This window comes from Pseudorca crassidens, chromosome 20, assembly GCF_039906515.1.
Source record: "Pseudorca crassidens isolate mPseCra1 chromosome 20, mPseCra1.hap1, whole genome shotgun sequence".
In the NCBI taxonomy this organism is placed as follows: Eukaryota; Metazoa; Chordata; class Mammalia; order Artiodactyla; family Delphinidae; genus Pseudorca; species Pseudorca crassidens.
The window spans coordinates 62,566,267-62,578,857 of NC_090315.1; the positions used below are offsets into that span (position 1 = coordinate 62,566,267).

At 49.9% G+C, this 12,591-nt stretch overlaps 1 protein-coding gene across 6 annotated transcripts in view; it reads right to left on the minus strand.

The window, feature by feature from the left end:
- FANCA (FA complementation group A) overlaps positions 1-12,591 on the minus strand; it is a 53,617-nt gene that overhangs the window by 36,196 nt on the left and 4,830 nt on the right. For 4 of the 6 annotated variants that reach the window (XR_010938888.1, XR_010938889.1, XM_067718110.1 and 1 more), the window contains exons 4-11: positions 8,786-8,928; positions 8,600-8,695; positions 7,246-7,319; positions 4,208-4,320; positions 2,831-2,913; positions 2,473-2,506; positions 1,964-2,030; positions 479-591 (exon numbers count right to left, since the gene is read on the minus strand). Coding sequence is in view for 4 of the 6 variants with exons in the window: in XM_067718110.1 (XP_067574211.1) it covers positions 479-591; positions 1,964-2,030; positions 2,473-2,506; positions 2,831-2,913; positions 4,208-4,320; positions 7,246-7,319; positions 8,600-8,695; positions 8,786-8,928 (723 nt within the window). In the remaining 2 variants the exon portion in view is untranslated. The other 2 variants (XM_067718112.1, XM_067718111.1) reach the window with 2 other exon arrangements.

Sequence of the window (12,591 nt, forward strand, 5' to 3'; positions counted from 1 at the left end):
CACAGTTGGAAAGCACTCATCAGCCAGGCCAGGCCCTCCAGGAGGGCAGCAGCCTCTGCCGGGGGCTTCCGTGCGCCCCTGGACACAGCACCACAGAGAAGGCACCATGAGGAGCCTCGCGGACCGCCCAGCCCTCACGGGACAGTGCGTCAGGCAGAAGATGACTCGGGTGTCGGACACCCTTCAGAAAGCCATGCACCCACAGAAAATGCTGACGTGAGCCGCAGAAACAGAACCTTGGAATTCACAGTACGAGCACTGTTTTAAAAACCTATCTAGAAAGACAGGAAGGGCTTCATATTAAAGATATTCTACTTTGGCAATAATGGATGACGCTTCTTTAATTCTAAATTTTCTTTACGGGAAAGTGTTGCTTTCAAATGAGAAGATATTTAATGACAAACGGACTGTCCTCCCAGCATTAACATCCGTGGCCCGAGCTTCTGTCAAGGGAGGCACCCAGGGCACCAGGACCCACCTTTCAGCACAGGCTTGTGGGTGAGGATCTGGGTCAGAGTGTGACAGAAGAACCTCTTTGGAGACTCGGTTGAAATTATACTTCCATACACGTGTCCACTGAACACACCGAACCTGCAGAAGCAGCAGAGGATCTCAGGGGAGGAGACCCCTGCAGGTTTCCGCCACTCAACAGTGTCAGCACCTGACAGCGGCACCTCACGCACGAGGAGCGGCTCGCTGGCAAAGCAGCCAGGGACCTGCAGGCCCCCGACTCCAGACCCCCAGCTCAGGCCCACAGGCTCACAGGCTCACAGGCTGGCCCTGCCCACGCCTCCCCAGCCAGGCTGCCGTGCCGCAGATGGAAATGGAATCCAGGGGAGCGTCGCTTCAACAGAACAGAATCAAAGGCAATGGAGCTGCTGTCACATGGAGAAGCTAGAAGGCCAGAGTGAGGTCACAGGAGGCTGGGCCTCGCAGGAGGTGACGGAGGCCACGGTGACGACAGCCAGTGGCTGGACCTAGGCCCAGCACAGTCGCAAAGCCTCAGTCTCCCCATCTGTGAAATGGGAACCAGAGGTGGCAGGGCCATGGTTCCCACTGAGCACCTGATCCTGCCCCGGCACATGGAGGCTCTCAACCCCACCCGGAGCCAAGGACGTCCTTCTCCCGACAGGAGAAGCAAGAAAAGGAGAGGGAGCAGGATGTCACTGACAGGTCAGGAGGGACAAAGGGAGACCGGGGCCGACAGCGGGCTGTCATGATCAGCCCCACCCGACCCCTCAGGGGAGAGAATCCGGGGCCCTAGCAGCCACGTAAACTGCCCATGTCACACGTGCAGTGCGGAGGCTCCAGGCAGGATGGCCACCCAGACTGGGAGGGGACGTCTGACTCTAAGTGCTGGCAACTAAATAAAAATCGTGAAAAGTCGTGATCTGACTCTCGGGACAAGTCTGAGCACGGACTCAGCACATCGTGAAAATGAATAAAACATAGAACAGAGCAGTGTTTTATATGCTGATGAGTAAAGTACTCACCCAGCAGGTTTGAGGACGATTAAAGTAATCGTGGAGAAGAGGTAATCAGGAGCAAAATAATGGAAAAATGGAAAGAGTGACAAAGCCTGGAAATGCTGGGAAATCTCCTGGGTTCCCAGGACAGAGCCAAGGTCCAGGTGGCCTCACCCCATGTTACTCTGAAGCAAACCCGACACCCCAACGTTCGGTCCCCAAGTACCTGGATGCGCCTCCACAGAACCAAGGAGAGCAAGCGGAGGGTCCTGTGGGGGCAGGCATGACGGGCAAGGTCTCCCTGCCTGGGACCCCTCAGACCCCGTCCCCTCAGACCCGGAGGTGGCATGGTTCCCACAGGAAGGGCCTCATCTTCAGAGGACTTCTAGTGCTTTCCAGCTCCCGATGTCACCACAATGGCAAAGGATCACTGGGCCTTCGGGGGCGACCAGCATTCCTGGGACCACTCAGCCGGCAGGCCCACCCCCAGAACTTACCAGCAGCTCACTGCCTTGTGTGCTGCGGACCCCTCCTGTATCCCGGCCGCCAAAGCTTCGAGCGCGGCTGAGGCAGAAAAGAGACATCAGCACAGCATCACCGTCCATCATCAACAGCCCCGACCAACTGCTTCTGGGCAAGTCAGGTAACGGACACCTTGCCATCACAGGCCTCCTAGGCCCCCGAGCCCCCCGACGCACAAGCCCTGCAAGATCCCAAGTGTCTCAGTGGTACCAGACTTAAGCCTTGAAAATCAAGCACAATATGTAGGCAAGAAAATGCTTCCCTAATGAACCATTCAACTGGTCACCTCTGCTGCTCTGGAGATCAAGTGTGAAGCCACCAAAACTGACAGCAGGAGAGAAACAAGCAAGTTCGTGAGTTTAGACCCAATCACAACCGTGAAAGAGGCCTCCCCGGAGCAGCACTGAGCTGCAAAGGCGGCGAACCACAGGAAGCCCTAAGCAGCAAGGGAGGCCATTGGCCACCCGGCCACAGAGCCACTCACAAGCCAGCATCCTCTCGAGAACAGCGACGGCCACCTGCGGGGACAGAACGCTGCAGTTACACAGGGGCACAAGCGAGCAAGCCGTCACCCCAAAGTAAAGCAAGACTCGACTTTACAAAGAGCTCATCTCCAGATTCCCCCTCAGGCACGGCCCAGGATCTGGGTCGTGGGGAGGGCTTTACCCTCAAGAGCTGTGGGGGAGAGACCACCGTCCAGGCCCGTGCCCGTGCCCTCACATCTGCACTCAGGGAGCGCCCTGTGGTGACAGCAAAGCGGACTTCCCCGTATAGAGCTGACAACTACAGCGTGGGCCCCTCGTGCTGCAGCCGCTGCCCCACGAGGCCCGGTGTCCTCCTACCTGGGACATCCACTCCGGGTCCACGGTTCCTCTCACATCCGCGTTCTTCTGGAATCCCCTCGAAACAAGCATTTGCACAAAATCTGAAACCCACAAAACCAAAGCAATTACATACACTGTGGTCTCTGAACAGCTGTGAATCACACAGACCACCAGCTTCAGAGGGGCCGGCAGAGTGAGGACCTGCATGGAGCTGAGGGGACACTGGCTCCTGGCCCCAGGGAGCCCACTGACCACACCACCGAACCCAGCCAAGGACAGCCTCTTCCCCGAGCCACACTCTATGCGAAAAGGAAACACAATCCATCAAGTTTATAGGAAGGATTTTCTCACTGAAAACAAAAAAGTATCTACTAAGGGTTTTACGTGGCCTTCCTCTCAGCCAATCTCCTACACCAACCATACAAGGACGGTTCTAGGGATCGGAAGCATTACACTGTGGGAAATGAGGCAGGAAATGGACTCATAACTTCTGAAAAGGTTACGACCAATGGGACTGAAATTAAAAAGATTTTGTCAAATTTCAATTTAAACTTAATCTGGGACCAGATTACAGGATTCAGGAATTGGAAATAATTCACATCACCAGGAAAGTTTTAGGAAAAAGGAATGCACCTTTTGCAAAGGAAAACAGTCCACAAGCCAACTAACTGTAGGGAACCCCTCCCATCTAGGTTTCCGTTTACTTGTGGACTGCATTCCTTCGGTATGTGTGACGGCGGGCCTGCTGACTCGGAGAGAAAGGGAAGGTGACAGAAGAACAGGGTGTGGCGTTGCCCAGGCGTCCACAGCAGGGCAGCCCTGCTCACCCACAGTCCCCACATTCAAATAAGGATTCCTGCCCAAGCTCCCACGTTGCTTCTCCCGGGCACCTTGTAAAACTACCGCCTAGAATTGAGCCGTGGAAAGCCAGTGGCCACCATACAAGCACTGGTGCCTTCTGCTGTGCTCTCTCCTGCTCGCTTGTGACCTGGACGGAGGACGGCCCATCCCCAGCTCCCTGGGATATGTAAATAACCAATCTGTGACCCTACGTCCTTTGCGCATTGTCTAGGAACTGCGTCTTCAGTCAAATCAGTCCTGGACTCTCGCTTCCCCTAAGTGGGAGCTGGGATGCCGGGGGAGCCACCTGCCTCTGCTAGCAGGTCACAAGGTGCACATCCTTAACATACCAGCTCCGGCCCAACCCACTGGGTCAACAAGCTGACATTTCCACAACTCAAGTTCAATGCAAACCCACAACGACAGGTATGGACTGCAATGCCTTCCTGTTGGAGTGTGTCGGCCGCTCTGCTTCCCACAGATCGTCATAGCAGAAAGCATTCCCACTGGTCTAAAGCAATTGTACCCAGGAACCCACCTCTGCCGTGAACTTACCAGCAAGCATAGCCCTGGCGACGTCGGCGTGCTGACAGGGTGCCTCTGTCTGCTCACACAGCAGGCGCAGGTCCCTGGAGAGCCAGGCCACCACGGCCTGAGAGTCGGCATGGCTGGGGGCACAAGCACACAGTTCACCTGACCCCATTATTCCACTTTCTTTCACACTCACTCCACTGACAGCGAGCTAGCGACTACCTCAGCCTTCCCGTCCCAAGCCACAACAGGGCCAGCAGATGTACAAGGGGCATCAGGAATGGCTGCCACTGATGTTAAAAATCATCCCTTTTGGGCTTCCCTGGTGGCACAGTGGTTGAGAGTCCGCCTGCTGATGCGGGGGACGCGGGTTCGTGGCCCGGTCCGGGAAGATCCCACATGCCGCGGAGCGGCTGGGCCCCTGAGCCATGGCCGCTGAGCCTGCGCGTCCGGAGCCTGTGCTCTACAACGGGAGAGGCCACGGCAGTGAGAGGCCCACGTACCGCAAAAAAAAAAAAAAAAAAAAAATCACTTTTTTCAAATAGTTTATTTATTTGGAGTAGCTTACTATTCTTGGGAGAAAAAAGAAATTTCAGTAATAATAAATAGCGAGAGTAGCGATAATGGGCTCTAGACGTCAGCAGTGCAGCAGCCCTGCAGGACAGTCCTTGTCTGGGTGCAGAGCGGGGTGGGGGAGCCCTCACCTGTCACATTTGTATTTCCCTGGAGAATAAGGGTGATGAGCATCTTTTCACGTGCTTGGCTATTCGTAAATCTTCTTTAGAGAAATGTCTACTGAAATCCTTTGTCCATTTTTTAATTGGATTATTTTTCTTCTTGTTGAAGTTTAACAATTCTTTTATTCTAGATACTAGGTTCTTATCAGATATGTGATTTGCAAACAATTTCTATGCATTGTCTTTTCATTGTTTCGATAGGGCCGACACACTAAAGTTTTAAAACTTGATGAAGGCTAAATGACCTATTTTTTCTTTTGTTGCATGAGTTTTCGGTGTCATATCCAAGAAACCCCTGCCTGACCCAAGGTCATGTAGATTTACCCTCAGATCTTCTTCTAGGAGGTTTATGGTTTTAGCCCTCAGGTTTAGGTCTCTGATGCACTGAGTTAGTTGCCATCTGTAGTGTGAAGTAGAGTCCAACACCACTCTTTTGCATGTAGATGTCCAGTGGTTCCAGCACCATTGTTGAAAAGACCGTTTTTCCCCATTAAATGGTCTTAGCACCGTTGTCAAAAATGAACTGACCATAAATGTGTGAGTTTACATCTGGATCCTCAATCCTACTGTTTATCTGTATGTCAATCCTTATGCCAGGACTGCACTTTCTTGATAATTACAGTCTTGTAGTAAGCTCTAAAAACCGGATGTGTGGGGAATTCCCCGGCATCCCAGTGGTTAGGACTCCACACTTCTACTGCAGGGAGCACAGGTTTGATCCCTGGTCGGGGAACTAAGATCCTGCATGCCTCACGGCATGGGCAAAAATAATTAACTAATTAATTAAAATAAAAACAGGATGTGTGGGGCTTCCATGGTGGCGCAGTGGTTGAGAGTCCGCCTGCCGATGCACGGGACACGGGTTCGAGCTCCGGTCCGGGAAGATCCCACATGCCGCGGAGCAACTAAGCCCGTGAGCCACTACTACTGAGCCTGCGCTCTAGAGCCCACAGGCCACAACTACTGAGCCCACGTGCCATAACTACTGCAGCCCGCACACCTAGAGCCCATGCTCTGCAACGAAAAGCCACCACAATGAGAAGCACGCACACAGCAACGAAGAGTAGCCCCGCTCACCGCAACTAAAGAAAGGCCTCACGGAGCAACGAAGACCCAATGCAGCCAAAGATGAAAATAAATAAAGAAATTTATTAAAAACAAAAAAAAAGTCTATTGCTTAATTCCCAATATTATGGATTTCCCAAAACTTCTTGTTGATTCTATGCAGTTCTTTTGTGACTTGAGAACACGCCGTGTATGGTTTCAACCCTTGTAAACTTACTCCAGCCTGGCTTATGGCCTGAAGCGGGTGGCCTCCCCTGGCGCTGGGCACCGCCGGGTGGGGCGCTCCGCGGGCGCCAGCTGCGAATGCTGCTCTCTCTCGTCTCCGGTCGTTGCTGGTCTGAGCAGGTGATCCACCCGTTACTGAAAGTGGCGGACTGAAGGCTCCAATGACCACAGTTGAAAGTCCATCTCTCCCTCCAATTGTCAGATTTTGCTTCATGTATCTGGAGCCCTGACATCAGGCATGTAGGCTGGGAGATACGGTTTTCACGTAGTCAAACTGATCAATCTTCCACGACTTCTGGATGTGACCCACGTGTCATGCTGCCACCGGTTTCAATACAACATTTTCAACTGTGCTTGACAGTCCCCCAAACTAGACACTGTCTGTTTTCCCTGACCAGAGAATAAACACGTAAACCTCCAGCCTTCTGTCGACCACGGGAGGACTGACTGCCTGGCTGCCTAGAGCAGAGAAGGCAATCCACCTCCAGCTCCATATGCTCCTCATGTGTGTTCTCAGTCAGCTCATCCTGAGCCCCCCTCCCCTTCACCCCCTCACCCAGAGGCACCCGGCGCCATCGCACCGCCTGCTCACTTGCTAAGTCGTTCACCACCCGTCCCTCCGCCTCCTGCTTCTCCTCCCCTAGACTCTCCCAACCTTATGGGGTTATTGCTTTTATAAAACCCCCTTTCTGACTGTTGGTGGCATTTCAGGAGGTAAGAGTTGCACACATTCTATCAGCCGTATTTACCTGTCTCTTTTTTAGCTTTTAAAAATATTTTATCGCACTGTACATCTTATACAAAGAAAACATTACCAAGTCTGTGCATGATGAAGACTTCAATTATAACAAATGTTCTCTTTAAATAATAAAGCAACTGCTTCTGTAGGTGATTTTTGGTTTTACATATAAATAAATCATACTAGATTAGAAAAACCTAAATCATGTAATATTAATTAAATTTCATGTTACATAAAATTTTAATTTTTAACTTAAATGTTCGATTTACTTTAATGGTAAATAGTCACTCGTATACCTCTCCAGCAGCTCTTGGAGGCTTACAATGTTCTGAACATGAAGGCGCCACACAGCTTCAAGCAGCAAAGAATTCTGCAGAAAATGACAGGCACTACGAGTCAGTCCTTCACGCACACACTTTCCTACAAGACGTTCAGCCTGTGTGCTTCAGCACGTGCTCTCCTGAAAACCAAACCTCTCAACACTCACATCCCCACCTTCACCCCGCCCCCCGCCACTGCAACCAGGTTCAGGCTCAGGCTTGCTCTCCGCCCAGCCTCTAGCTTAGTCCACCTCCAGGCCTTTCTCCACTATGGCCAACACAAGATTCCAAAATGTAACTGGCCAGGCCAATCTCTCCTCTTCTTTAGAACCCTTTCTGTGGCTCCTCCCAGCTTTCAGGACAAAGTTCAGACTCTCGTCTGTCCTCCCAGGGAGGCCCTCCAGGCTATAGCACTGATGTGCCCACCCCCTCGAACAAGGAGCCCCCGTCGGACTCGGCCCCAACACCCACAGTGCCCTCCTCTTCACCCAGGAACTCATGCCTCACACCCCACGCAACTTCCTTCCAGGAAGCCCTTCCTAACCACCCAATCAGCCATGGCCGCCCACTCTTCTCTGCTACCTGCAAACACCAGGGCCATTTAGCTAGTTACCAACGGGCGCAGGGGCCATACCAACGCCTGATAGTCAACTGAGCTCTACACTGTATGCTGGATAAAAGGGGGGAAAAAAACCATGAATGCACCATCATCTTGGTTTTCTTCTTTCCTTCTCCTATATACTTAACTGATCTCATTTAATAACTAAGCAATAGCTTGAAGTGTTCAAAAATCAGTAAATCAACTACACTCCAACATAAAATTCAAATTAAAAAAAAATCTATAGGCCTACTGAATTCAAAATGTTTCAAAACAGAACAGATGAGGGAATTCCCTGGCAGTTCAGCAGTTAAGACTCCACTTGCTCCCGATGCAGGGGGCCCGGGTTCAACCCCTGATAGGGGAAATAAGATCCCCAAAGCCACGCAGCACGGCCAAAAAAAAAAGAAGGATTTTAAATCACTTTAAATCACATTTTTCTAGTTTACTATGCTACCCTGGGAAATCGTTCATCATAATATACCTAAGAAAGCAAAGCATGATGTTTCTGTGCATAGTCTATTCTAATAAATATTACTAATGATGGGTGAATATTGACAAATATGGTGACTGACGGTCCTTCTTTCCCATCCACAGAGGCACCCCAGTCTCTGTAATTCATACGGTGCTTGCTGGAATTCCTAACAAAACCCGGGGATTTTACTGGCTCCACCGAAGTCAACAGAACACTGCTTGAAAACCCTGGAGTCAGAGTTACAATCTCAACTTTACCTGTACTTTCCATAATTCCTGACAGAAGGAAAGACGGGAGAACATGCTTTGTGCTAATAAATTCTGTGCGATCTCAAACAAGGAAGACAGTTTCTTCTGAAAAGAGAGATTAAATCTTTTCTAAGAAACAGTATTAAATGTCCAACTTTCCCAAACAGCTGAATAGCAACTCGTGCTGTGTCTTACCCTCTGGTCCGGTGTCAGCAGCACCTTGGGAGGGGGCACCGCATCTGCCTCACAGACCCGCACGAGGCCAGAGGCCACCACCTGGCTGCACAGGACGGCCGCTGGAACACCCAGCTGCGCGGCTTGGTCGCGCAAAGCAGAGCCTTAAAGATGAGACAAAACACAGACACACACAACAAAATGTACAACTGAAGTAGATTGGTTAAATGCCTTCTCCGAAGCTCTAGCACCACAGAAAATTGCCTTTTGAAGGGGAGAAGAGATCTGGGGGGAAACATGAGGTATGAAAGTAAGACAACTTCAGTCTGATTGAAGAAGCTCACGAGAATCAGGGCAGCACCTGAAGCCCATGGTTGCAGACACACATCTGTGCGTTTTGTATGACAAAAACAAGGGAGCTTGGCAGATACATTCTGACCAAGAACTTTAGCAACTCTTTCCAAAGGAGCACAATAAATTGAGAACTTTTAACAAATTTCAGTTTTTTATAGTTACCACTCCCACAACCGTACGATGATGTTTGACTGGACACGGGTCTGGCTTCCTGATGCCAGCCACACACATGGCGGGCATCGCATGCCACAGATGTGCCGGTCCCTGGGCTGCCAGGTGGAAGCTGGGCCCGCAGGCAGCCACCTGCCCCGAGGACCAGCCCCTGGTCTGCACTCAAGGAAGAGAAATGCTGTGCAGCCTGGAGACAGGCGATGCCACCAGAAAACTGCGTCCTGCTTATCTGACCTCCAAAACTAATGTAAAGAAACCAGGCAACTGTACCACATGCCCATCGCCTTCACGGCTTTGCAGCACAGACCACTACGGAAGTGAGAACACGCGCAACTGTGTAAAGGTTCCAAGTGACAGTACTAGATCTATCCACCACTGTGGTCAAGAAATAACTCACGGCAGAAATGTAGAAAATGCTCATTTCTAGCCATTCGTTTCCAATTTGTGCCCATGGGAAAGTTTATCCCTGTTTTTATTTACAAGGCTTTTATTTTTATACAAATACCAACACATATGGTAGCCACCACCTTCAGCAGGAGAAACTGAAAAATTCACGAGTTGCAAGTCTACTTATATTTCTGTGGTCAAGGTGAAGAGCTTCTTCTCTAAGTTCTTATGCTCTGATCCAAAAGTCCACACAAGAGAGTGTGTGGATGAGCTGGCTCCCTGCACCGTGCACAGTCTGTGAAATCCACGTACAATTCCGACCGAGAGAAGCAGCACTGTGGCCTTCAGGGATCAGCTGCCGACGCAAGCCTGGGGTGTAGGGTTCTCAGAGTAGCAATTGAAAACAAATGAGTGAATTAGTTAATACAGTCGTCCCTCAGTATTCCAGGGGGACTGCTTCCAGGGCCGCCCGTGGACACCAAAATCCGCAGGTGCTCAAGTTCCTTACACAAGATGGCGTACTGTTTGTATATAACCTACACACATCCTCAAGGACACTTTAAATCATCTCTAGATTACTTATAATACCTAAAGCAATGTAAATGCTGTGGAAGTAGTTGCTGGCACACAGCAAATTCAAGTTTTGCTTTTTGGAACTTTGTGGAATTCTTTTCCCCCCTGACTATTTCCATCCAAGGTTGGTTTAATCCACAGACGTGGGACCCATGGATACAGAGGGCCGACTGCATCTTTCTGAAATGACAGTCATTACATAATAAAAATGTGAAAGACCAGAAAATAACTTATTTTTGTTATTCCCACAGAACTCTCCCTGTCTCGTATTCTCAAAGTGGGGTGGGGGACCTAGAGACAGACAAGCAGACCTCGCTTTATCGCACTTTGTAGAGATTGCCTCTTTTTACAAACTGAAGGTCTGTAAGCACCCAGCAAGTCTATCAGCACCATTTTTCCAACAGCACTTGCTCACTTGGTGTCTCTGTGTCACATTTTGGTAATTCTCACAATATCTCAAGCTTTTTCATTAATATCACATTTGTCATGTTATCTGTGATGCGTATCTCCGATGTTACCACTGTAACTGTTTTGGGGCATCACTAACTACACCCACAGATGATGGTGAACTTAACCCACAAACATCCTGTGTGCGCTGACTGCTCCACCTCTCGGCCGCTCCCCTGTCTCGCTCCGTCTCTCGGGCCTCCCTCTTCCCTGAGACACAATACTGAAATTAGGCCAATTAATAACCCTACAGTGGCCTCTAAGTGTTCCAGTGAAACGAAGAGTTGCAAATCTCTCAATTTAACTCAAAAGCTAGAAATGGGGCTCCCCTGGTGGCGCAGTGGTTGAGAGTCCGCCTGCTGATGCAGGGGACACGGGTTCGTGCCCCAGTCCGGGAAGATCCCACATGCCGTGGAGCGGCTGGGCCCGTGAGCCATGGACGCTGAGCCTGCACGTCCGGAGCCTGTGCTCTGCAACGGGAGAGGCCACAACAGGGAGAGGCCCGCATACCAAAAAAAAAAAAAAAAAAAAGCTAGAAATGACTTAGCGAGGAAGGCATGTTGAAAGCTGAGACAGACCTAAAGCCCCTTGCACCAAACAGTTAGCCAAGCTGCGAAGCCAAAGGAGAAGTTCTTAAGGAAATTAAAAGTGCTACTTCAGTGAACACGTGAATGATAAGGAAGCCAAACAGGCTTATTGCTGATATGGAAAAAGTCTGAGTGGTCTGGACAGAAGATCACACCAGCCAGAACATTCCCTTCAGCCAAAGCCTGATCCAGGGCCAGGCCCTAACTCTCTTCAATTCTATGAGGGATACGAGAGGGGAGGAAGCCACAGAAGCAAAGTCTGAAGCCAGGAGGAGTTGGTTCATGAGGTTGAAGGACAGAAGCCATCTCCACAGCACGAAAGTGCCAGGTGAAGCAGCAGGTGCTGATGGAGAAGCTGCAGCAAGTCCTCCAGAAGCTCTAGCTCAGATCATCCATGAAGGTGACGACACTGAATCACAGATTTTCAATGGAGAGGAAACAGCCTTCTACTGGAAGAAGACGCCGTCCAGGACTTTCATAGCCAGGGAGGAGAAGTCAGTGCCTGGCTGCAAGGAAGAGGCTGACTCTCCTGTTAGGGGCTAATGCAGCTGGTGACTAAGTTGAAGCCAATTCTCATTTACCATCTGAAAATCCTTGGGCGCTTAAGAATTATGGTAAATCAACTGTGCCTGTGCTCTAAAAAAATGGAAAAACAAACCGGTATGACAGTACATCTGTTGACAACATGGTTTAGTGACTATTTTAAGCCCACCGTTGAGACCTACTTCTCAGAAAAAGAAGAGTCCTTTCAACTGCTCGTTGACAATGCACCTGGTCACCCGAGAGCTCTGTTGGAGATGGGCAATGAGATTCATGCTGTTTTCATGGCTGCTGACATAACACCCATCCTGCAGCCCATGGATCAAGGAAGAATTTCAACTTTCCACTCTTACCATTTAAATAATACACTTCGTAAGGCTATAGCTACCATAGACGGGGACTGCTCTGGTGAATCTGGGCAAAGTGAATTGATGGCCTTCTGGAAAGGATTCACCATTCTAGATGCCATTAAGAACTTAAGAACATTTGTGATTCATGGGAAGGATATATCAAAATCAAAATGTTGACATTAACAGGAATTTGGAAGAAGTTGATTCCAGCCATCACGGATGACTTTGAGGGGTTCAAAAATTCAGTGAAGGAAGTAACTACAGATGTAGAGGACATAGTAAGAGAACTAGAATTAAAAGTGGAGGCTGAACACCATTTACAATAACCTAAGCAATGTAAGTGCCCATCAACAGGTGAATGGGTAAAGAAGATGTGCTACATACACTCAATGGAATATGACTCAGTCATAAAAAAGAA